The sequence below is a fragment of the Cherax quadricarinatus genome, chromosome 38, assembly GCF_038502225.1.
Source record: "Cherax quadricarinatus isolate ZL_2023a chromosome 38, ASM3850222v1, whole genome shotgun sequence".
Classification (NCBI taxonomy): Eukaryota; Metazoa; Arthropoda; class Malacostraca; order Decapoda; family Parastacidae; genus Cherax; species Cherax quadricarinatus.
The window spans coordinates 14,817,684-14,844,770 of record NC_091329.1 but is presented as its reverse complement, the minus strand read 5'-3'; the positions used below and the strand labels follow the sequence as shown (position 1 = coordinate 14,844,770).

Sequence of the window (27,087 nt, the reverse complement as noted above, 5' to 3'; positions counted from 1 at the left end):
AGTAGGGACGTCTGAGCCGAGGACAGCAAAAGAATTAGCTACAGGAGTGACTATGGGAGAGGTAACTACAGAGGTGGGTGCAGAAGATGGGATACCAGAAGTGGGGGGACGTTTTGAAACACGGGAATAAGAAACACGAGGTAGTCTCCCTTGGAGGCGGAGATGAGAAACTGCCATGGCATAAGGGAGACCTTCTGCCTCTTTGAGGTAACGGATTTCCCGCTCATTTAAGTAGACTTGACAACGGCGAGAGTACGAAGGGTGAGCCTCATGACAATTAAGGCAAGAGGGAGGTCGATTGCAAGACGTATTAGAATGGTCATTGGCACCACAGACTGGGCATTCGGCGATAGATCTGCAATATTTCGCTGGATGGCCAAATCGCCAGCAATTTCTACACTGTTGCGGTGTAGGGATCACCTTTCGAACTTGTAACCGATGTTCTGCTACATTAACTGAGGATGGGAGTTCACGGCTGTCAAAAGTTAAACGAGCCACATTGCTAGGGTATCGTCTCCGCCCGCGGGCAGGAAGAACGTAAGTGTCTACCTTGAGGATTGGGAGATCTTGGAGTTCCAGCTGTTCAAGAATGTCAGTGCCACATGTCTGGAAATTTTGTTGAACTATGGTATGGGGCAGAATGACGGTACCACTACAAGAATTGAGGGAATGATGCTTTTCAATAGTTACAGGAACAGTATCGATATGGGAAAGACGAGAAAGCTCATGAGCCTGGGTAGCATTCTGTACGGTGACGATGCGCGTACCGCTCTTAAGAGCATGAAAAGAAATATCTTTATCAATATGGCATAGGAGTGCCTTGCCAATACTGTGGTCAGAAAGATAGGCAGTAGAGGAAGTCGGTCGTAAAGTGAAGAATTTAGTCCATTGTGCAGTCTGAAACTCAGCGTGGAAAGGTAGTGAAGGACGTGTCGATCTTTTCTGAGAGGAATGAGAAGGTGGAGAAGTATCATCAGCAGGTAATTGTCGTTGGCGTTTAGGCGTGGGACCAGAGTTGGTCCGACGTGGAACGGGCCGGTGATTCGAAAATTGCCGCACCGTAGAGGGAGAGGCCGGAAGCATAGTCAGAGGAGAGCGAAGGTCAGATAAATCGAAAGAGTCGAGGCCTCAGTACCTGAAGCGGGTGAGGAAACAGCACCGGCAAGAGGTACAGAGGCATGAGGAGTGTCCGAAGAGTGGTCTAAAGATGAGGCGGGGTCAGAACGGGGTGCGGTATCAGGAACGGGCCCGGGGGTAGCAGGTTCATGGACTAGGGCTGCCATGGTTAGGTTACTTCTTTCTTTTTGTTTTTAAGAAAAAAAAAGAAAGAAGAAAAGAAAAAAAAGAATAAAAAAGGGGGGACCGGGGAGGGATAGTTCCTAGGAGGAATGAAAGGGCCAGAAATCTCCCTCCGCGCCCAAGAGGACCTCAGCACCGCAAGTAGCGCAGATACAGATTGGAACCCGTGCCATACCCTACCCATCATGCCAGTAAACCGGCAATCCGGGATAGCAACCTCACATCTGCCGAGCTACCTCGGTGGACAAAAGAGAGGGCGGCCGGAAATCCGCCACAAAGCATACCTCCTTCGGCCACCACCCCCGGAATCCGAAAGGTGGCTTCCAGTGATACACCCGTAGCCCGAGAGACACCCAAAGCCACCCTCCGGGATACCGGAGAGGGATCAGGACATCCCCAGGCAATCCAGATTCCACGGCAAACTACGCCACCACCAAGAACCTCAACGGAATGGGATGGACCCCGGTGCCCTTTCCCCTACCTAGGAACTAGCGTGCCTGTGGGGGAAAAAAAAAAAAAAACCAAAGGCCAAAAAGGAAGGGCAAAAGGGAGGGGTGGGGAGGAGGAGGAGGAAAGGAAAAAGGGGAGGATGGGATAGGGAACGGGGGATTGGGGGGTAATTAGGTTCGGTCTGAGGAAGTAGACCAACAGGTCTAATTCCTCAGACCAAGAGCCTCTTCACCACGCCAAGGAGCCCCCCTTGAAGAGGAGCTTAATCATACCTTGTCTTAAAACTATGTATAGTTCCTGCCTCCACTACATCGCTTGCCAGACTATTCCACTTCCTAACTACTCTATGACTGAAGAAGTACTTCCTAACATCCCTTTGATTCATCTGAGTCTTCAGCTTCCAATTGTGACCCCTTGTTTCTGTGTCCCATCTCTGGAACATCCTGTCTCTGTCTACCTTGTCTATTCCACGCAGTATTTTGTATGTCGGTATTATGTCTTCCCTGACCCTCCAGTCCTCCAGTGTTGTCAGACCAATTTCCCTTAACCTTTCTTCATAGGACATTCCCCTTAGCTCTGGAACCAGCCTTGTTGCAAACCTTTGCACTTTCTCTAATTTCTTGATGTGTTTGACCAGGTGTGGGTTCCAAACTGATGCTGCATACTCCAGTATGGGCCTGACGTACACAGTGTATAAAGTCTTGAACGATTCCTTGCTGAGGTACCGGAACGCTATTCTCAGGTTTGCCAAGCACCCATATGCCGCAGCAGTTATCTGGTTAATGTGTGCTTCTGGCGATGTACTCGGTATTATACTCACTCCTAGGTCTTTCTTCTTGAGTGAGGTTTGAAGCCTTTGGCCTCCTAGACCTAGTCTGCGGTCTTCTTTGCCCTCCTCCAATCTTCATGACTTTGCATTTGGTGGGGTTAAATTCTAGGAGCCAGTTTCTGGACCACGCATCCAGCCTGTCCAGGTCTCTTTGTAGACCTGTCTGGTCCGCGTCTGATTTAATTCTCCTCATTAACTTCACGTCATCTGCAAACAGGGACACTTCTGAGTCTATCCCTTCCGTCATGTCGTTCATATATACCAAGAATAGCACTGGTCCCAGGACTGACCCCTGTGGGACCCCGCTCGTCACTGGCGCCCACTGTGACACCTCATCACGGACCATGACACGCTGTTGCCTCCCTGTTAGGTATTCTCTGATCCATTGCAGTGCCCTTCCTGTTATACATGCCTGTTCCTCTAGCTTCTGTACTAATCTCTTGTGAGGAATTGTGTTGAAGGCCTTCTTGCAGTCCAAGAAAATGCAATCAACCCACCCCTCCCTCTCATTTCTTACTTCAGTTACCTTGTCATAAAACTCTAGTAGGTTTGTGACACAGGATTTGCCTTCCATGAATCTGTGCTGGCTGTCGTTTATAATCTTGTTCCGCTCCAGGTGCTCCACCACTCTCCTCCTGATAATCTTTCCTAAGACTTTGCATACTATACACGTCAGTGACACTGGTCTATAATTTAGTGCTTCATTTCTGTCTCCCTTCTTAAAGATGGGGACTACATTTGCCTTCTTCCATACTTCAGGTAGTTGCCCAGTTTCAAGGGAAGTGTTGAAGATTTTGGTTAATCGCACACGTAGTGTCCCTGCTCCCTCTCTAAGGACCCACGGAGAGATGTTGTCCAGTTCCACCACCTTTGAGGTATCAAGGTCACTTAGGAGCTTCTCCACCTCCTCCTCAGTTGTGTATAATTCATCCAACACTTGCTGGTATATCCCTTGTTGCTGTACCCCACTGTTTTGTCTTCCCGTTGTCCCTTCAGCCTCCACTGTAAATACATACTTCCTGAAATCTCATGTTGAGCTCCTCGCATACCTCCTGGTCATTTCTTGTGAGCTCCTCACATACCTCCTGGTCATTTCTTGTGAGCTCCTCACATACCTCCTGGTCATTTCTTGTGAGCTCCCATGGCCGGGCTCAGAGAGTAGATACACTCTCGAAATTCTTCAAAGGTAAGGTAAGGTATCCCCACCTTCTTTCCTCAGCCTGATTACCTTGTCCTTGACTGTTGTCTTCCTCCCGATGTCGCTGTAGAGTAGTTTCGGGTCAGACTTGACTTTCGATGCTGTCATTTTCATGCTGCCACTGTGCCTCCCTCCTTATCTGTGCATATTCGTTTCTGGCTCGTCGACTAATCTCTTGATTCTCCAGAGTCCTTTGCCTTCTGTACTTTTTCCATTCTCTAGAGCACTTAGTTTTTGCCTCCCTGCACCTTCGGGTAAACCAAGGGCTCGTTCTGTCCATCCCATTATTTCTGTTACCTTTGGGAACAAACCTTTCCTCTGCCTCCTTGCATTTTGTTGTTACAATGTGTCTGTCTGTCTGTGAAAAATTATGCACAAGCATGTACATATACACATACAGTGGACCCTCTGTTATTGGCCGTAATCTGTTCCAGAAGGTTGGCCGAAAACCGAAATAATATTTCCCATAAGAATTAATGTAAATACAATTAATCCATTTCAGACACCCAAAAATATTAACAAAAAATACATTTTTTAAAGATTAACTATAGTTTTACATACACAAAACAATGAAAAAAAAAATATAAAGCCCTAATTTTACTAATAAATGAACAATACATACCTTTATTAAAGGCTTTTGTTGGCATATGGAAGAAGGTGAGGATGGATTACTTCCCTTCTTTGTCTTTTACTGCCACTAGGACCAGCTTGAGTCACTGTATCCCTGTCACACAAAAAAAACTGTCCACTCCCTGCCTTCCTGCTACTCTTCCTGCCTTCCTGCTACTCTTCCTGCATGCCTGCTACACTCCCTGCATGCCTGCTACACTCCCAGCATGCCTGTTACATTCCTTGCCTCTATGCTTGCCTGCCTGCCTGCCTGCCTTAAATTCTATCATGTTTCTCACTTTCTTTACCAAAGGAACTTTCTTTGGGCCCATGGTTGCTTATTTTGCAGTTGCACTCAATCAGTAACCACAAAAAACAATGGATTATAGTGAAATGTTTGGATGAATGTGCAGAGGCTTCCTCACTCGCCCAGAGACAAAGCCAGACTGACTCACGAACGTGGCGGGTGGACGCGTCCAATATGGCCAATAACCAAAATAACTCCTGATAACCGGGATAGTGTTTCAACCAAAAAAGTGGGCGAAAACCAAATTGGCCAATAACCGAGGGTTTTATGTATATTCTTTCACCCACCCACACATACATACACTTGGGGCGAGTCAAAAAGGTATGTAAAGGCAGGCCCCACTTTACAGCATTTGCTAATACAGAGGTTTTCAATTATCCCTGTTCTTCATTTATTCAGACCTCTTACAATAAATATATTCACCACTCACTATAAGCTAAGGACAAAAATATCTTAAGTAATATGCATGCATTTTTTAGGCCTAGCTATATTGCTCACTTAACATATTTACACTATCATATATTATCTGGCTTTTATATTTATTTGAAAGGGAAAATAAGCCATGATTCATTTTAAAGCAGTTTTCATTTTACAGCAATAACCCTGAACCTAACTTACTGTGTAAGCAGGGCCCTCCTGTACAAACTGAGTGCATGTTCTAGTGTTCAAAATAGTTAAATGTTCGTATAACTACTACTACAGTAGTAGTATAACCGCTGTAGTAGTGGTTATACTACAGCTTTATCAGCGGTTATACTACATCATTAGTAAGGCCTCACCTAGATTATGTGGCTCAGTTCTGGTCTCCATTATACAGAATGGATATAAATTCGTTAGAAAACATTCAGCGACGAATGACAAAGTTAATACATAGCATTAGAAATCTTCCGTATGAAGAAAGATTGGAGACCTTTAAATTACATTCACTTGTAAGACGAAGAATGAGGGGAGACATGATCGAAGTGTGTAAGTGGAAGATGGGTATTAACAAAGGGGATATAAATAAGGTCTTGAGGATCTCTCTCCAAGAGAGAACCTGCAATAATGGATTCAAATTGAACAAGTTTAGATTTAGAAAGGATATAGGCAAGCATTGGTTTGGAAATAGGGTAGTTGATGAGTGGTACAGTCTGCCTAGTAGGGTTATTGAGGATAAGACCTTGGGTAGTTTCAAATTTAGGTTGGATAAATACACTTAGGAGTCTGTGGAGACAAAGAACTTTGTCCTTGGAGGCAAAGAGGGGAATGTATGAGAGTATAGTTTTACCAACGCTCTTATATGGGTGTGAAGCGTGGGTGATGAATGTTGCAGCGAGGAGAAGGCTGGAGGCAGTGGAGATGTCATGTCTGAGGGCAATGTGTGGTGTGAATATAATGCAGAGAATTCGTAGTTTGGAAGTTAGGAGGAGGTGCGGGATTACCAAAACTGTTGTCCAGAGGGCTGAGGAAGGGTTGTTGAGGTGGTTCGGACATGTAGAGAGAATGGAGCGAAACAGAATGACTTCAAGAGTGTATCAGTCTGTAGTGGAAGGAAGGCGGGGTAGGGGTCGGCCTAGGAAGGGTTGGAGGGAGGGGGTAAAGGAGGTTTTGTGTGCGAGGGGCTTGGACTTCCAGCAGGCATGCGTGAGCGTGTTTGATAGGAGTGAATGGAGACAAATGGTTTTTAATACTTGACGTGCTGTTGGAGTGTGAGCAAAGTAACATTTATGAAGGGATTCAGGGAAACCGGCAGGCCGGACTTGAGTCCTGGAGATGGGAAGTACAGTGCCTGCACTCTGAAGGAGGGGTGTTAATGTTGCAGTTTGAAAACTGTAGTGTAAAGCACCCTTCTGGCAAGACAGTGATGGAGTGAATGATGGTGAAAGTTTTTCTTTTTCGGGCCACCCTGCCTTGGTGGGAATCGGCCGGTGTGATAATAATAAAAAAAAAATAATAATAAATACACGAGTGAGAGGGGTTGGATTTGAGTGAGACTTGCACATGAATATATAGAATTATCAAAGCTTATTGCTTGGGTAGCATTGAAAATTGGGATGGGCAGATATTCGGTTAGTGGGATGATTGTGAAGGACCTGCCTAGTATGGGCCAACAGGCCTGTTGCAGTGTTCCTCCTTTCTTATGTTCTTATATAATTAGTTTTAGGAACTGGCTGTAGGAGACCTCTCATTGATATGTTTGGATTTTATTGATTTTACCACAAAAGGGTTCACAATGGTCTGCCTACATTAGATGCTCACAGGTTGCACCACCCATCCCTGCACACGCATGAGAACAGTGCTCACAGGTCTCACGAATGTACTCAATCGCACCAGGATTTGCCCATACTGCCCAGCATGCATCTTAACACTTTCCAAAGTTCCTGCTGGGTCTCCACTTACTTTCCATAAACCTTGTCTCTCAATTGGCCTCGGGTAAAAATCCAAGGGGTTTGGGTCTGGTCACCTAGGTGGCCACTGGGCCACCTCATCTAATCCATTATACCTCCTGTCAGCTCTTCTTGGAGGAAGACCTACCACTAAAAAGACAAAAGTGGTACATGCACAGTGATTCACCAGCAAACTTTAGCCATGTGGCCAGAGTTTACATGGCTGTATGGTACCTGGAGATGTGGACTGAATGAGGTGGCCCAACAGCATGGTCATCTGGATCACCAGATCTAAATCCCCTAGCATTTTACCTGTGGGGCTATTTGCAGGCTGAGGTTTATAGAAGAGATGTGTACAATCAGCAGGAGGTTTGACAATGTGTTTATGATGTATTTTGGGCAGTATGACCAAATCCTAGTAGAAAAATAAAGACAAATGCAGTATAATGAGATCCTTTATTGACTATGTTTTGCCCTCACTGTGGACTTTATCAAGTTGCAGAGAGATCTACCTGGATAAAGAGTACGTAAGTATATATAGGGTGGAGAGTCAGGTGGAGAATGCTGGGTAGGTTGGATTTGAGACATTATCCACCTGACTCTCCACCCTATATATACAAGATGTACCCGCTTTACAGTGTTTCGCTAATACAGCAGTTTTCAATTACAGTAGTCCCCCCTCGTATCTGTGGGTATACAGTCTAAGACCTACTGTGGATAGTCATTTTTCGTTTACATACAATAAAATATAATTGATAAATTACGTACAATAAGTGAAGAATTAGCACTTTTTCACTGATGGGAAGCACTTCACAGCTTCTCTTAATCTCTGAAGAACTGACATCATCACTACTTATGTGCTTTGTGGCCATTATTAAGTAAAATTAAAGGTTATTTTTGGGCCACAGTAAATCATGGATAACTGAAACTACAGAAACCAAATCCATAAATAGGGGGTTTTACTGTACACCCATTCTTCATTTATTCAGGCTATCTACAGTAAATATATTCATCACTGACTATAAGCTAAGTATGAAAATATTTTAAGTAATGTGTGTGTGCTGTATATGCATTTTTGAGGTCTTGCTCTATTGCTCACTTAATATATGATAATGTAAACATGTTATCAGGTTTTTATATGCATTTGAAAAAGGCTATGTTTCATTTTACAGCAGTAGCCTGGAAACTAACCTGCTGTATAAGTGGGGCCCTCCTGTACTCTTTACCCAGGCAGATCTGTTTGCCATCTCAGATCCAACCTACTCAACATTCTCCACCTGACTCTACCTTATATATATACTCATGTACTGTGGCTTATTAAAGCCCACTGTGTGGGTGAAATGTAGTCAGTAAAGAATCTCATACCGCATTTGTGTTTATTTTTTCCATCGTGTGGGCATTTTATACCATGTCATCAAATCCTGGTGTTTGAACACATTCACCAGCCCTGTCAGCATTGTGCTTGAGCATATGCAGCAATGGGTGGTGCAACCTGTGAGTATCCAATTTAAACAGACCTTTGTGAACCCTTTGTGGTCAGAACATAATACAATTCAAACATGTCAATGAGGTCTCATTCAACCAGTCCCTAAAACTAATGACGTCTCTTAGAAACTACATGTATGTATTTTTTACCCAATCATCACATGGAATTTGCACATACCTTTTTGAATGTGTGTGCATGTGTGCGTGCGAGAGTGTGCACGTGTGTGTACTCTCATGTGTGCATGTGATGCCATACCAATCACCACATACCCTCTTGTCTGAGGCATGGTGATCACTTCCTAATGTCATTTCCTGCTAAACATAAGAAATTGGCTCAGAAGAGATGTTATGCCTGTGTACACACAACAAGGCATCCAGGAAAATACAGGGGCATTTGTTATATGTTTAGGAGTGTAAAACACAGCTGTGTGGAGAACTATGTTTCAGGGACTTCCACAGACTGTGACAGTTCTAGGAACATGATTAGTGGCTACCTACTTGTATATGTATAAATATGTTAGAACAGTAGAAAAGTGAAGGAAAAGAGAAATAGTTGAATGTGTGTTTATATATACGTATATATATACTGTTGGCGTATTAGTGTGGATATTGTATTTTATTCAGTGGCTAACTATACATACTTTGTGCATGCTTTGGATGTTATGAGCCACAACAATTATCGAAAAATTTAAAAAATTATAAAACCCTCCAAAAAAGTGTAAAAAAAAAAAAATCAAATTATAGTGTGTGGCAGTTATCAATGTTGCCATCAGTGGTAGGTCAATGACCTTCAACTTCATGCCTTCATATCCCAGTAAGTAACGATAGGAAAATTTTTGTTAGTCTCATTGTAACCACAAAAATGTTTTTTTTTTTTTTTTTGTGAGCAAGTTTAATTTTGGGGGTCATGGCAGTAAATAGGTTAGTCAGCAAATGGCTGTGGATCAGTCTTCTCTGGAGGTTAATTGTGTGTAGAAAGGGACTTGGTAATATGAATACAGTGGACCCCCGCCTTACGATGGCATCGTGTTATGTTAAATCAACCATACGATACATTTCAACGCAAAAATTTTGCCTCGCCTCACTCTAAAAAACTCGCCTTACGTGATTCGTCCAGGACGTGTCCCACGTGTGGCCTCAGCGCCAGTGTTTACAAGCCAGCCAGTGCGGTCGCATCTACGCATACATTCGGTACATTTCACATTATCCCAGTGTTTTTAGTGCTTGTAACTGCAAAATAAGTCACCATGGACCCCAAGAAAGCTTCTAGTGCCATCCCTGTGGTAAAAAGTGAGAATTAGTATGGAATTGAAAAAACAGATTAAGGAAATGTGTGCAAAGTGGCTTGAAGTGCAAACCTTTATGAATGAAAATCACCCTCACACAGCTATTGCAAGCCATGCTGGTGACTATTACAATGACAATGTTGTGAACCACTTTAGACAAATCATAAAGAACCGAGTGGTACAGAGCTCAATAGACAGATATGTTGTGCGATAGAGGTCCAGTGACTCTCAAGCTGGTCCTAGTGGCATTAAAAGAAGTAGGGAAGTAACCCCAGAAAAGGACTTGATATCTCAAGTCCTAATGGAAGGGGATTCCCCTTCTAAACAATAACTACTTCCACACTCTCCCCTCCTCCCATCCCATCAATCATCACCAGATCTTCAATAAAGGTAAGTGTTATGTATTCTATTCTTAGTAGAGTATTAACTGTGCATGTCTTCTTCAGTTTATGTGTATTAAAATTAATATTTCATGAGGTAAAAAAATTGGTTTTTTTTTATATTTTTGGGTGTCTTGCACGGATTAATTTGATTTCCATTATTTCTTATGGGGAAAATTAATTCGCCTTACGATAATTTCAGCATACAATGAGCTCTCAGGAGCGGATTAATATCGTAAGGCGGGGGTCCACTGTACTCATTTTGACAAAAAAAAAAAAAAAAAAAAAAAAGGTAAATGAGTACAGTATACAAGATGTGATATAGGGTGCAATGAAAGCAGTTTGTCAGACTATGTATCAACCCTTTCAGGGTCCAGAGGTCAAATTTCAAAGTATGCACCAGGGTCCAAGAATCTTCAAAAAATAATTGTTTTTTCTTATGAATTATTTTTTTTATTATCACACTGGCCGATTTCCACCAAGGCAGGGTGGCCCGGAAAAGAAAAACTTTCACCATCATTCACTCCATCACTGTCTTGCCAGGAGGGTGCTTTACACTACAGTTTTTAAACTGCAACATTAACACCCCTCCTTCAGAGTCCAGGCACTGTACTTCCCATCTCCAGGACTCAAGTCCGGCCTGCCGGTTTCCCTGAACCCCTTCATAAATGTTACTTTGCTCACACTCCAACAGCACGTCAAGTATTAAAAACCATTTGTCTCCATTCACTCCTATCAAACACGCTCACGCATGCCTGCTGGAAGTCCAAGCCCCTCGCACACAAAACCCCCTTTACCCCCTCCCTCCAACCTTTCCTAGGCCGACCCCTACCCCGCCTTCCTTCCACTACAGACTGATACACTCTTGAAGTCTCACTGTTTCGCTCCATTCTCTCTACATGTCCGAACCACCTCAACAACCCTTCCTCAGCCCTCTGGACAACAGTTTTGGTAATCCCGCACCTCCTCCTAACTTCCAAACTACGAATTCTCTGCATTATATTCACACCACACATTGCCCTCAGACATGACATCTCCACTGCCTCCAGCTTTCTCCTCGCTGCAACATTCATCACCCATGCTTCACACCTATATAAGAGCGTTGGTAAAACTATACTCTCATACATTCCCCTCTTTGCCTCCAAGGACAAAGTTCTTTGTCTCCACAGACTCCTAAGTGCACCACTCACCCTTTTCCCCTCATCAATTCTATGATTCACCTCATCTTTCATAGACCCATCTGCTGACAGGTCCACTCCCAAATATCTGAATACATTCACCTCCTCCATACTCTCTCCCTCCAATCTGATATCCAATCTTTCATCACCTAATCTTTTTGTTATCCTCATAACCTTACTCTTTCCTGTATTCACTTTTAATTTTCTTCTTTTGCACACCCTACCAAATTCATCCACCAATCTCTGCAACTTCTCTTCAGAATCTCCCAAGAGCACAGTGTCATCAGCAAAGAGCAACTGTGACAACTCCCACTTTGTGTGATTCTTTATCTTTTAACTCCACGCCTCTTGCCAAGACCCTCGCATTTACTTCTCTTACAACCCCATCTATAAATATATTAAACAACCACGGTGACATCACGCATCCTTGTCTAAGGCCTACTTTTACTGGGAAATAATTTCCCTCTCTCCTACATACTCTAACTTGAGCCTCACTATCCTCGTAAAAACTCTTCACTGCTTTCAGTAACCTACCTCCTACACCATACACCTGCAACATCTGCCACATTGCCCCCCTATCCACCCTGTCATACGCCTTTTCCAAATCCATAAATGCCACAAAGACCTCTTTAGCCTTATCTAAATACTGTTCACTTATATGTTTCACTGTAAACACCTGGTCCACACACCCCCTACCTTTCCTAAAGCCTCCTTGTTCATCTGCTATCCTACTCTCCATCTTACTCTTAATTCTTTCAATAATAACTCTACCATACACTTTACCAGGTATACTCAACAGACTTATCCCCCTATAATTTTTGCACTCTCTTTTGTCCCCTTTGCCTTTATACAAAGGAACTATGCATGCTCTCTGCCAATCCCTAGGTACCTTACCCTCTTCCATACATTTATTAAATAAGTGCACCAACCACTCCAAAACTATATCCCCACCTGCTTTTAACATTTCTATCTTTATCCCATCAATCCCGGCTGCCTTACCCCCTTTCATTTTACCTACTGCCTCACGAACTTCCCCCACACTCACAACTGGCTCTTCCTCACTCCTACAAGATGTTATTCCTCCTTGCCCTATACACGAAATCACAGCTTCTCTATCTTCATCAACATTTAACAATTCCTCAAAATATTCCCTCCATCTTCCCAATACCTCTAACTCTCCATTTAATAACTTTCCTCTCCTATTTTTAACTGACAAATCCATTTGTTCTCTAGGCTTCCTTAACTTGTTAATCTCACTCCAAAACTTTTCTTATTTTAAACAAAATTTGTTGATAACATCTCACCCACTCTCTCATTTGCTCTCTTTTTACATTGCTTCACCACTCTCTTAACCTCTCTCTTTTTCTCCATATACTCTTCCCTCCTTGCATCACTTCTACTTTGTAAAAACTTCTCATATGCTAACTTTTTCTCCCTTACTACTCTCTTTACATCATCATTTCACCAATCGCTCCTCTTCCCTCCCGCACCCACTTTCCTGTAACCACAAACTTCTGCTGAACACTCTAACACTACATTTTTAAACCTACCCCATACCTCTTCGACCCCATTGCCTATGCTCTCATTAGCCCATCTATCCTCCAATAGCTATTTATATCTTACCCTAACTGCCTCCTCTTTTAGTTTATAAACCTTCACCTCTCTCTTCCCTGATGCTTCTATTCTCCTTGTATCCCATCTACCTTTTACTCTCAGTGTAGCTACAACTAGAAAGTGATCTGATATATCTGTGGCCCCTCTATAAACATGTACATCCTGAAGTCTACTCAACAGTCTTTTATCTACCAATACATAATCCAACAAACTACTGTCATTTCGCCCTACATCATATCTTGTATACTTATTTATCCTCTTTTTCTTAAAATATGTATTACCTATAACTAAACCCCTTTCTATACAAAGTTCAATCAAAGGGCTCCCATTATCATTTACACCTGGCACCCCAAACTTACCTACCACACCCTCTCTAAAAGTTTCTCCTACTTTAGCATTCAGATCCACTACCACAATTACTCTCTCACTTGGTTCAAAGGCTCCTATACATTCACTTAACATCTCCCAAAATCTCTCTCTCTCCTCTACATTCCTCTCTTCTCCAGGTGCATACACGCTTATTATGACCCAATAATAAAACAAAAAACAAAAAGTATTAAATTTGATGGAAAACTGACGAAATTATGCTCTCGTGAATTTTTATGTCAGCGATATTTACGCATCAGCAATTTTGCCGACTTTGACTCCCATTTTAGGGCAATTACACTATTCCAGTCAACAAAATTCTTAACTATTTCACTAGTATTACTTTTATTCTATCGACTGAGCACAAGAAATTGCCAAGTCAACTGTTTCAACAACAAAATAATGTGATCGGAAATTGGTAATTTGGCCAATTTAATGCAAAGTTCAAAATATTCCCATTTCAAAATAGGGTCCAGAATAAACAATGCAATCATTCCTGGCACTAAACTAACATTTCCTCTGTTCATGAGTTACATTTTCAGGCTTTACAAATGAATTCCATTTTGATTTTTTATTCACATAATGAATTTTTATTCAAACCAAAAAATAGAAGATTTACTGTTATGTAATACTGTAATAATTGTATAAATAATATCAACACATTTGTGAATGTATATTAGACTCACCAGCTGGCATGTATTAGACTTGTGAGGTCATTTGTTTACACTTGAACATCAGCAAAAATTTAACATTTCTGCTACTTTGAGCTCAGTTTCAAGCCATTTCCAGTATTAAAACCAATCAAAATCATCTCTATTTCTGTAGTATATCTTCCATTCTATCAAATGAGACCATGAAATTGCAAATACAACTATAAAAAACATACGAAAAAACACTGCAAAGATGCTGTTTTAATCGAAAATTACAGTCTCAGTTTTTTTATCATTATGCACTGTGTGCTGCAGGATTTGTTTTATGTGGTGCACACATACCACATAGATGTATTCTCTCATATCTAGGCCCAAATTTACTGCTCACAGCTTATCAGAGTGAGCTGAGCTCATGGCATAGATCGACGGTTTGGACCCTGAACGTAAAGCCATAGATCTACGGCACAGACCCTGAAAGGGTTAACAGACAAAAGGTTAATGGGTGTACTTATGGATGTTCATATTTTTAAAAGAGCAACAGTTGTCAGATTATTTAGCAGTAGCTAAAAGAAGAGTAAGGGGTGGACGGAGTAAAAGGGTACTGAGAGAAGAAGGAAATGAAAGTAATGATATAAGCAAATGTTGGAGAGAGGGTTGGGCTAGAGAAAGCATGGAGAAATACAGGAAGTCAAGGAGGTATGGGGTAAATTTAAGAATGCACTGCTAGTGTATGCAGTAGGGGTTTGTGGGTATAGGAGGATGGGTGCAAGTGGGAAGAGAAAGGATTGGTGGAATGATGAGGTTAGTGGTAAGGGAGGAAAAATTAACATGTTTTTGCAGTGTAAAAATGAGAGAAGACAGAATATATGTTAAGGAAGAAAGAGGTTAAAGGAAGAGCCATTAAGAGAATGAGTGAGTATCAACCAATTTTGCTGAGAATAAGCTGTTTTGTTGGAAGATCAATAAGGTGAGGAAGCCTGGAAAGCAAATGCACTTAGCACTTACATACAAAAGATGGTAGATGTTAGAGGGGAAGGTGGGTGGAAGTACTGGAAAGGTAAAGATGATATTTTGATGCTTTACTGAATGTTAGTGATGAAGGGGTGGTGATTTCATGCATGGGACAGGGAAAAATAATACAGTATACGAGTGAGGAGCAGCCTGAGGTGGATGTGGAGAAATTGCATAAGGCAGTGGGTAGACTGAGTGGGGGTAAGGCAGCTGGAACTGATGAGATTAAGACAGCAGTGTTAACCCTTTCAGGATCGAGAGGCCCTCTCCTAGACTTGTTCTCAGGGTCGAAAATTTTTCGGAAAAAAAAAAATCTTATGAAATGATAGAGAATCTTTTCCTGATCATAATGACACCAAAAGTATGAAATTTGATGGAAAACTTACGGAATTATGCTCTTGTGAAGTTAGTGGTCTCGATGTTTACGCATTGGCGATTTCACCCACTTTGAGCCCTATTTTCGGCCAGTTCCAATGTACTAGTCGACAAAAATCACACCTATTTCACCAGAACTCAATTTTTTCTATTGAATGAGTGAGTACAAGAAACCACCAATTTACCGATTTCAACTATCTAATAAAGTGGTTAGAAATTGGCAATTTTGCCAATTTCACACAAATTTCAGAAGATGTCCAGAATAAACCAGACAGACATTTTCTCTGTTCATTAGTCACGTCCCCAGGTCCCTCTTACATCTCTCTTGCTTTCCACTTTGAATTTTTATTCTCGCAAAAAATAGAAGATTTACTGTTATGCAGACTACTGCATTAGTGTAGAAATGATATAAATAATATCAGCACACTTGTGAAAGAATATTAGACTCACCAGTTGACGTGTATTGGACACTTCCCATGATTTGTTTACTTTTGAACTTCGGTAAAAATCGAACATTTCTGCTACTTGGAGCTCAATTTCAAGGTACTTTTCATTATGAAACCAATCAGAATCATCTCAATTTCCATAATACATGTATGTCTTCTAATCTATAAAATGAGACCAGGAAAACTAAAATATAACCATAAATACCATATGAAAATACACTGCAAAGTCGCTGTTTTAAACAAAAAACACTGTTGGAGCTTTTTTTTTTTCTCATTATGCACTGTGTGCTGCATGATTTTTTTTTATACTGTGCACACTAACCACACAGATCCATTATTTCATATGTAGGCCTACCAGGTTTCTCCCACTAGATCTGAAGGCGCTAGAATTTAGGCGTACTAGTACGTCAATAACCCTGGTGCGTAAGCCGTACTAGTATGTCGGAAACCCTGAAAGGGTTAAAAGCAGTTGGGGATATAATGTTGAAGTGGTTATTCAATATATGCATGAAAGAAGGAAGGTATCAAAGGGTTGGCAGGATGCATGCATAATTCCCTTGTTTAAATGAAAGGGAGACAAGAAGGAATGTATGAATTATAGGGGAATAAGGCTGCTGAGTATACCAAGTAAAGTTTGTGGTAGAATTATTACTGATAGGGTTAGTTGTAAAACAGAAGGATTGCAGTAGAATTGCAGAAGAGCAGGGAGGATTTAGGAAGGGTAGGGGATGTGCATATCAAGTGTTTACATTGAACATAGCATATAAGTGCAACATCTGGGTATCTTTATTTGTAGATGATTTGCCAGCCAGTGGCTTTATCAATATGATACAAGGACATATGTGAAGAATTATATACAAAAGATGTATATAATTCTTCACATTATGTCCTTGTATCGTACTGATAGTCACTGGCTGGCGAAATGTCTACAAATAAAGATACCCAGATGTTGTACATGTGTCTAATTCTGCATCTTGTCAGTACTGTATACCATTTATGTACAAGTAACTGTTCATTGCATTTATGGGTTTAGAAAAGGTATATGTACAGTAATAGGATGGAGAGGGAAGACATTGCAGATGCTGTAAATATATGGAATAAGTGGTAGGTTACTAAAAGTAGTTAAGAGTTTTAATGCAGAGAATGAGGCTCAGGTTAGGTAGGAGGGAAGGGAACCATATCCAGTGAAAGTAGGACTCAGAATATGCATAATGTCACTATGGTTGTTTAACATATTTATTGATAGGGTTGTGAAAGAGGGAAACATACAAAAGACCAAGGTGATGGTGGCAACAAAAAAAATGTCTAGGGAGCAATGTGTCATGTGAATTATACCTTTGGAATGACCAAGAGTCACTCCTTTGGAGTGACCAAGAGCTGAGGAGGGGTTTTGGAGGTGGTTTGGGCATGTAGAGAGAATGTACAGGGATGGGTTGGTGAAGAGGGCATATAAATATGGAGTGGAAGGTAGAAGGGGACAGGGGTCACCCCAAGAATAGCTTGAGGGAGCAAGAAACCATACCACGGGCAGGGATTGAACTCGTGGCGAGTGAATTGTAAAACTCCAGGACAGCACGTAAGCCACTGGGCCAGCTGGCTACAGTGGCTTACACTCTGACCTGGAGTTTTACGACTCACCACAAGTTCAATCCCCACCTGTGGTATGGTTTGTTTGCAATTGTGTCATTACAATTTCATGAGTCTTGAGGGAAGGAGTATAAGAGGCTTTGAGTTTTATGGGCTTGAGCATTCAGCAGGCTTGTGTGAACATATAAGAGTAAGTGGAGACAAGTGGTTTTTAATGGATGTGCTGTTGGAGTGTGACCAGGCTAATTTTATGAAAGGATTTGGAGAAAACAGTTAGATGGACTCGAGTCCTGGAGGTGGGAAGGGCAGTGCCTGCACTCCGAAGTAGAGATGATGATGTTGCAGTTGGAGGGGTAATCTAATTATGATGTCAGCACACTTCTGGAAAGACAGTGATTGAGTGAATATTGGTGAGTATACTGTCTTCTTTGCATCACTCTGCCTTTGCTGAAGATGGCTGTGTGTGTTTGTTTATTTTTAGGGGGATTCCTCTGTGCAAGTTAATACACTACAGTAGAAAAATGTCAGCAAAATCAGTTGTTAACATCTTGACTCTAATGGAATACACAAAGGACAGTTAGCCATAAGCTAGACTCAGGCAGGGGCTCTTAGCTTCTTTATATTTACAGACCACCCAATGAATTGCCCAATATGTCCCCATACCCCCTTCAACAAACTGTTGAAACTATTACCAGTCCTATTAGGTACCAGTATGACTTAAAAAAAAAATGTCAATAGGTTGGTTTTACTTTACATATGGATAGCTAGGAACATAACAGCTGAAAGAAAACAATAGGATTTTATCACACTTGTAGAAAAAATGGCAAATTGTTCAGAGATCGAGTCGCATACTCCAAGTTAAGAACCCCTGAGCTAGAGTAAAATTGCAATACACAAACAAAAATGTTTTCAAAGTAAATCCTCTGTATAACAGAGTAATAGGAAAGGATTGGCAGAGTATCTGTTAAATCAGAATAATGTTAAAATAATACAAAAGAAATCACTGTTGTACTGTGTACCTTGTACAGAACTGTACAAATAATTTACAGATATACTACAATAAACATTGAAAATAAAGGAGTTAAAGGTACAATTTAACTAGCTGATTTTTTCCCATAATATTAACCCTTTCACTGTTGGTGCCATAGTACAATGGCTTATGAGCCAGTATTGGTGCCATAGTACTATGCCAAAATTCTAGTGGCTTCAAATCTAGCAGGAGAAAGCTGGTCAGCCTACATGTGAGAGAATGGGTCTGCGTGGTCGGTGTGCGCAGTATAAAAAAAAAATCGGGGAGCCAACGGTGCATTGTGGGAACACCATTTCAGTAGTCCTTGTTCATCATGCCTAGCAGTAAGAAATATCTGACTCCCTGGCAAATTTGGGACTCTTCTCTTCCCAAGTGATAGTTCTAACACAGATGGAAGTGTCAGTAAATATAAATTTCATGGTTTTGAGGAGTTTGCGACTGAAAGCAATGCCCAGGATACCAGATACAGATAGTGGAAAGCGAAAGCAGCTTGGATGGTGGGGAAGACCGCATGGATGGTGGGGAAGATGGTGTGGGTTATCGTAATTAATCTGTTCCAGAGAGTGTGACCAAAGCCGAATTTGATGATTTCCGAATTCATTTTCCCCAAAAGAAATACGTGATGTAAATCCAATTCATCCGTTCCAGACACCCAAAAGTATTAAAAAAAATAAATTTTTTTACCTGAAATATATGTTTAACCTACACAGAAAACAATGAGACATGAAGAATAAAACAATAATAACATGACACTTACCTTTATGGAAGACTCTTCTTAGTGTATTGAAGACGGAAGGAGGGGAGAGGATGGAGAAATTGCTGTTTGGAAGGGGAATCCCATTCCATAAAGACTTCAGGTACCAAGTCCTCTTCTGAGGTTACTTCCCTTCTTTGTTTTTTAGTGCCATTAGGACCAGCTTGAGAGTCACTGGACCCCTGTCTCTCAAAAAAGTGTTCCTGAGACGTCTGTTTCTGGCGTATGTTAGGAATTGTGGCGGCGGCAGGGGAATGTGTTGGGAGACAGGACAAGATAGTCCTTCAATATGACGCTAATATCAACTCTGCGGCTTATTTATCTAGTACAATTCATCCAATATGACATAATAAACAATATTAATAACATAGAAACATGATATATATACTCTAGAATGAATAAAATGTCATTACGTATGTGTTGAGTGTTGTTTTGTTTGTTGTTGGGTGTATAAGGGCCACTGAAAGATAAGCCTTATACTATAGTGGTGGTGATGGCGGCAGCAGAGCCCTATATACCTCCAACGACATTGGAGGAATCAGTTTCATGCTGTCCTTTTTCTATCGATTAATCGCTTAACTTACTTGCTACACTGTTAATGCTACACTTTATCACTGGTTGGCGCTATAGCCTTTATCGACTCCTGCTGCTTTATTATCTTACATATCACAGGATCACTGAAGTAGGCACATACTCCCCTCTCTCTCAGCCCTTTACCAAAGGGCTGGGTGGCACTAGGAACTTTCTTTGGGCCCATGGTGGCATATTTAACAGTTGCAAGCACTAAAAAGAATGGAATAATACGAAATGTATCACATGAACGCGTAGGATCATGCTCACTGGCTGATAAACAATGGCACACTGAGTGTCGGGCCGCTGTTGTCGTGCGGGCGCGTTCGGGACGAATGACTATTACCGAGCTCAATGACGATCACCGAGCCAATACAGTGGACCCCGGCCTTACAATATTAATTCATTCCAGAAGTCTGTTTGGGTGCCATTACCGAACGAATTTGTTCCCATAAGGAATATTGTAAATTAGATTAGTCTGTTTCAGACCCCCAAAAATACACGTACAAAAGCACTTACAAAAATACACTTACATAACTGATCGAGTTGGGAGCTGATCGTAAGGCGGGGGTCCACTGTATTTTGATGAAAAAAACGTTAGGTTTCCGAATATTACGAAATCCAATGACTACGATATCCAGGGGTCCACTGTATACAGTTACATAGATTATCATACATAGCAACATTGTAGAGAACCTAGGATAATCCAAAAAAGTCAAAGTGACTTATTTCCAGCATGGGTGGTGGGGAAGACTGTGTGGATGTGAGGAAGGCAGTGTGGGTAGTGGGGAAGATGGTGTGGGTTTGTGTAAACAAAGTTTTGTGAGCAATATAATGATAACAATGTTTGTGCGGTTATTGTGTTGCATACGAGTGGATATATATATATATATATATATATATATATATATATATATATATATATATATATATATATATATATATAATATAATTTTTTTTTTTTTCAACAAGTCGGTCGTCTCCCACCGAGGCAGGGTGACCCAAAAAAAAGAAAGAAAATCCCCAAAAAGAAAATACTTTCATCATCATTCAACACTTTCACCACACTCACACATTATCACTGCTTTTGCAGAGGTGCTCAGAATATAACAGTTTAGAAGCATATACGTATAGAGATACACAACATATCCCTCCAAACTGTCAATATCCCAAACCCCTCCTTTAAAGTGCAGGCATTGTACTTCCCATTTCCAGGACTCAAGTCCGACTATATGAAAATAACCGGTTTCCCTGAATCCCTTCACTAAATATTACCCTGCTCACACTCCAACAGATCGTCAGGTCCCAAGTATCATTCGTCTCCATTCACTCCTATCTAACACGCTCATGCACCCTTGCTGGAAGTCCAAGCCCCTCGCCCACAAAACCTCCTTTACCCCCTCTTTCCAACCTTTTCGAGGACAACCCCTACTCCTCTTTCCTTCCCCTATAGATTTATATGCTTTCCATGTCATTCTACTTTGATCCATTCTCTCTAAATGACCAAACCACCTCAACAACCCCTCTTCTGCCCTCTGACTAATGCTTTTATTAACTCCATACCTTCTCCTAATTTCCACACTCCGAATTTTCTGCATAATATTTACACCACACATTGCCCTTAGACAGGACATCTCCACTGCCTCCAACCATCTCCTCGCTGCTGCATTTACCACCCAAGCTTCACATCCATATAAGAGTGTTGGTACTACTATACTTTCATACATTCCCTTCTTTGCCTCCATAGATAACGTTTTTTGACTCCACATATACCTCAACGCACCACTCACCTTTTTTCCCTCATCAATTCTATGATTAACCTCATCCTTCATAAATCCATCCGCTGACACGTCAACTCCCAAGTATCTGAAAACATTCACTTCTTCCATACTCCTCCTCCTCAATTTGATATCCAATTTTTCTTTATCTAAATCATTTGATACCCTCATCACCTTACTCTTTTCTATGTTCACTTTCAACTTTCTACCTTTACACACATTCTCAAACTCATCCACTAACCTTTGCAATTTTTCTTTAGAATCTCCCATAAGCACAGTATCATCAGCAAAAAGTAATTGTGTCAATTCCCATTTTGAATTTGATTCCCCATAATTTAATCCCACCCCTCTCCCGAACACCCTAGCATTTACTTCTTTTACAACCCCATCTATAAATATATTAAACAACCATGGTGACATTACACATCCCTGTCTAAGACCTACTTTTACCGGGAAGTATTCTCCCTCTCTTCTACACACCCTAACCTGAGCCTCACTATCCTCATAAAAGCTCTTTACAGCATTTAGTAACTTACCACCTATTCCATAAACTTGCAACATCTGCCACATTGCTCCTCTATCCACTCTATCATATGCCTTTTCTAAATCCATAAATGCAATAAAAACTTCCCTACCTTTATCTAAATACTGTTCACATATATGCTTCAATGTAAACACTTGATCTACACATCCCCTACCCACTCTGAAGCCTCCTTGCTCATCCGCAATTCTACATTATATACATTATGCATTATATCGGTCTCACAGGCCACAAAAGTTACTTGAAAAATAAAATATTAGAAAAGAAAATATAGAATAAAAGTAAAAATAATATTACCAAGTGAGCTTCAGTCGCCGATGTTGCCATAAGTGGTTCACTTTCTGTCAAATTCAGAGGTCTTGACAGGGAAAGGGTTAAAAATCCTTTATATTGAGGTTTATTGTATGTTTGGAATTTCACATTATTAACAGGCAAAATACACTTAAAACCTCCTGTCATTATTAATTAAAATGTTTTAATATAAACTTATTAGTTATGTAGCAATTAATATTATTCTAAGTAGCATTTTGACTACAATTTCTGAACAATGAGACAAGTTCTTTATATTAATATGATAAATTATGAAATTATAAGATGCAAGAATATTCATAAAATACCATATAGTATATACACACATGTATATGTATGTATATATTTTAATGCTGTATTTTGTTTCCTGGCTAATAATATTAACCCTTAAACTGTCCAAACGTAGATCTACGTTCGCAAGCGTAGTGCTCCGAACGTAGATCTACGTTCAATTTTACATTGTTTATGTAAAAAAAACGTAGATCTATGTTTGGAGCGCTATGCACGCAAACGTATATCTAAGTTTGGACAGTTTAAGAGTTAGCTACAGCAAACCCTCGATATAACAGACTAGTAGGTAGGACTGTCCAAGTGTCCGTTAAATCAAATAATGTTTAAAAATAACAAAACAAAGGCACTTACTCTGTTGTACAGTACTGTACCTCTCAATTTACAGTTATATTACAATAAAAAATTAAAGGAGTTAAAATTTGCCAAGTTTTTACGAGGATAGTGAGGCTCAAGTTAGAGTATGTAGGAAAGAGGGAAATTATTTCCCAGTAAAAGTAGGCCTTAGACAAGGATGTGTGATGTCACCGTGGTTGTTTAATATATTTATAGATGGGGTTGCAAGAGAAGTAAATGCGAGGGTCTTGGCAAGAGGCGTGGAGTTAAAAGACAAAGAATCACACATAGAGTGGGAGTTGTCACAGTTGATCTTTGCTGATGACACTGTGCTCTTGGGAGATTCTGAAGAGAAGTTGCAGAGATTGGTGGATGAATTTGGTAGGGTGTGCAAAAGAAGAAAATTAAAAGTGAATACAGGAAAGAGTAAGGTTATGAGGATAACAAAAAGATTAGGTGATGAAAGATTGGATATCAGATTGGAGGGAGAGAGTATGGAGGAGGTGAATGTATTCAGATATTTGAGAGTGGACGTGTCAGCGGATGGGTCTATGAAAGATGAGGTGAATCATAGAATTGATGAGGGGGAAAAGGGTGAGTGGTGCACTTAGGAGTCTGTGGAGACAAAGAACTTTGTCCTTGGAGGCAAAGAGGGTAATGTATGAGAGTATAGTTTTACCAATGCTCTTATATGGGTGTGAAGCATGGATGATGAATGTTGCAGCGAGGAGAAGGCTGGAGGCAGTGGAGATGTCATGTCTGAGGCCAATGTGTGGTGTGAATATAATGCAGAGAATTCATAGTTTGGAAGTTAGGAGGTGCGGGATTACCAAAACTGTTGTCCAGAGGGCTGAGGAAGGGTTGTTGAGGTGGTTCAGACATGTAGAGAGAATGGAGCGAAACAGAGTGACTTCAAGAGTGTATCAGTCTGTAGTGGAAGGAAGGCGGGGTAGGGGTCGGCCTAGGAAAGGTTGGAGGGAGGGGGTAAAGAAGGTTTTGTGTGCGAGGGGCTTGGACTTCCAGCAGGCATGCGTGAGCGTGTTTGATAGGAGTGAATGGAGACAGGGAAACCGGCAGGCCGGACTTGAGTCCTGGAGATGGGAAGTACAGTGCCTGCACTCTGAAGGAGGGGTGTTAATGTTGCAGTTTAAAAACTGTAGTGTAAAGTACCCTTCTGGCAAGACAGTGATGGAGTGAATGATGGTGAAAGTTTTTCTTTTTTGGGCCACCCTGCCTTGGTGGGAATCGGCCAGTGTGATAATAATAATAAAATATTTTTCCCATTATTTTAAAATTCCAATATGGCAAGGTCCATTATATCTAGGGTTTACTGTATATGGTGAATATCTTTTCACTTTGATATTTGAGCTGTATATGTGAGTGTGTGTTTTGTATTTGATATAATACTTAAATATCTATTATCTATAATTTCAAATTATTTAAAAAAAGGAAAAATAAAAAATTATACACTTCAAAAAACTTCAGTAATTATAATAACATTGCATATATGATAATGTCAGCCAAATTAGTTAATATCATTGTTAAATGATATACCAGAAGCACTACATAACAATAAACATGACAAATGATTTAGGGTGAACATGTAATGCAAAGGGGTTTCTGCTAATTAATTCTATATCTACAATTCTAGTAAAAATTCCTTTAAGATTACTAATAGAAGAAAAAGCTAGTTAAATTAGAAAAAGGTGGTTTTAAAAGGAGTCATTACTCAGTAAGGTTTTAATGTATTGACTTTTAAAATGATGCAGTTTAAGTGGGATACAAGTTAATTTTAAATGTGGAGATACCTTAATAATATACAAACAGATAAACAAAAAATGATACTTTTGCAGCAGTTTAGTTTCCATAATACCTTGACAAATTGAGTCTCTGTAATACCTTGACAAATTGAGGAAGAAGTGGATAGATCAATTTCTATCATTTCCAATCCAGAGATGCAGCATCTGACCCCAGGAGCCAAGTAGAGGAACGACAGAAAGAAATTCTTTAATATTGCCTTCTTCTTTCCAAACACAGAAGCCAAGTGGATGAAGCCTGGCTTGAAGACTTTTTTTTTTTTTTTCAATAAATCTGACAAATTTTCAGGACAAAATCTGCCCAAATATAGAGGTGGCCTGTGTACTTAAGATTTTCCAAACAAAATGGAAGCTCTTAGAAAACAAGGCAGTCTTGTTTACTTTAGCTTCCTTAAATAAGCTACCTCACTGAACAATTATGCAGATCACATTTGGAAAGAATTCTTTAATTGTTTAATCACCTGGGAACTACTCACAACTTGAGGATTCTGCATGGAATATTTAGAACTACATCAAAGACACCTCACATTTTCACAACATGGGATATGTGAATATCCCACCCTGAACAAAATTAGTCCCAAATGAGAATTCAAGAGGTCCATGAAATTTTCCAAGAGATTTTAAGGACAAGCCCATCATTCAAGAGCTTGTAGGAATTCTTGATGATGAAAGTTGATTGAGATACTGAAGAGAAAAAAAAAAAGAGATCATCTGGTTAAAATCATCACTTTTACACCCTGAAAAGAAGAAAGTTTGCCCATGAATCTTGAGATATTCACAAGTAAACTATTCACTTCCAAAAGATGAAAAGACATGTAAAACTGAGAGATGCTCAATAAATCAAGGCTGGTATCCCAGTGATAACTTAATTACTCTGACTTCCACAGAAGTTCAAGGTAAGATTTGTAACATTTTTCTTAGCCTAAGTTTTTTGCCTAGTTACACTAACATGGCAAATTTGACTTTCCTTAATTTTGTATGGCCAAAAAGACTTAAAATAATTCTTCTTGTAGAAGGAAAAAAAACAAAAAAAGATACAGAAAAGAAAAATCTTGTGAATTGTGGGCTACTGCAAAACAGTTTTGAAGTTGCTGGAATTTTGGGTTTCATCGAAAACAAACCTTCAAAAGGAGATTCAAACCCATCATTCTATTTATCAGAAAACTAAATACTGAAACAGAGACAGGTCCATAAAAGGAGGGAGCACTGATAAACTGTATTTGAAAAAGTAAATTTGTCCATTTGGGCCAAACAGGTACAGCTACACAGGTACAGGTACACGGCTAACCACCTCTAAATACGTATTTAAAACAGGTATACCCTATTTACAACACATCTTACACAAAACACAAACTTCATGGAAATGAGAAGGAAAATGATGAGGTAAGCAAACAGACATCTTTGAGTAAGAAACCAGTTCTTTAAAGTCAATCCTCCCTTATGTAAGAAGACCAATGACTGAAAGTCAAGATCCCTTAGAAAAGTGCACAGAATCAGAAAATATATTATTACCTTTCGTTTATTTTCAGCTGTTGGTTCTAGTTCTTGACGTATACACTCTGCTTCAGCCCAGGATAATGCTGCATCAAAGAGAATAATTTCTCGGCAATTCAAAGTTTCTCTTGACAAGACACTGGTCAGAGTCGGAAAGTCAATATCTACAAAGCCATCAGATTGTAGTGCCATCTCAGCCTGCAATAATCAGATGATTTATATAAGTTTGGAAGACAGGGACCACCTAGGAAGGTAACACCATCCTGTCGTGTGTGAAACAGACGCCTGTTAAATGTTTTGCACTCTGGCAGGATTGTTGGTCTTTTCTTTCTCTCTCATGAATATAAAATAACAGTATACACTTTTCTTTACCTCCCTCTGTATTCCTTAATAGTTTTTATCCCTTTAGTATTTTCTTTTCAGTTCCATTGGGCAATGGTTACAATTCTTCCCCAGTAAGTGATGCGTGTGTGTCATAGAAGGTACCAAAACTTTCAGGCTGGCAGCTCCATTTTCTATATGCAGTTGCTAAAACAACACAAAAAAAATGAAATTTTAAAGTTGGGTTCTTTGAATATACAGCAGGGCCCCGCTTTACGGCGGTTCGCTTTACGGCGTTCCGCTAATACGGACATTTCAAATTATGACCAAAACTCGCTATACGGCTCCCCCCACCTGTCTTTCTAATACGGTCACAGCTGCCCACCGAGTTTGTTTACATTCTCCCTGAGCAC

The 27,087-nt window shown here is 40.4% G+C and overlaps 2 protein-coding genes across 9 annotated transcripts in view; one reads left to right on the top strand and one right to left on the bottom strand.

Moving 5' to 3' along the window:
* Positions 1 to 27,087, top strand: part of LOC128692866 (retinol dehydrogenase 13) — a 483,761-nt gene that overhangs the window by 374,540 nt on the left and 82,134 nt on the right. The window lies entirely within an intron of this gene.
* The window catches only part of LOC128692867 (BTB/POZ domain-containing protein 3), a 59,525-nt gene continuing 42,035 nt past the window's right edge, over positions 9,598 to 27,087 (bottom strand). For 3 of the 5 annotated variants that reach the window (XM_070092119.1, XM_070092121.1, XM_070092120.1), the window contains 2 exons: positions 26,372 to 26,551; positions 25,083 to 25,543 (listed from right to left, as the gene is read on the bottom strand). In XM_070092119.1, the coding sequence (XP_069948220.1) occupies positions 25,499 to 25,543; positions 26,372 to 26,551 (225 nt within the window). In that variant the 3' untranslated portion in view covers positions 25,083 to 25,498. Of the gene's footprint in view, positions 9,822 to 22,428; positions 22,468 to 25,082; positions 25,544 to 26,371; positions 26,552 to 27,087 lie in introns of those variants that run through there. The other 2 variants (XM_070092124.1, XM_070092123.1) reach the window with 2 other exon arrangements.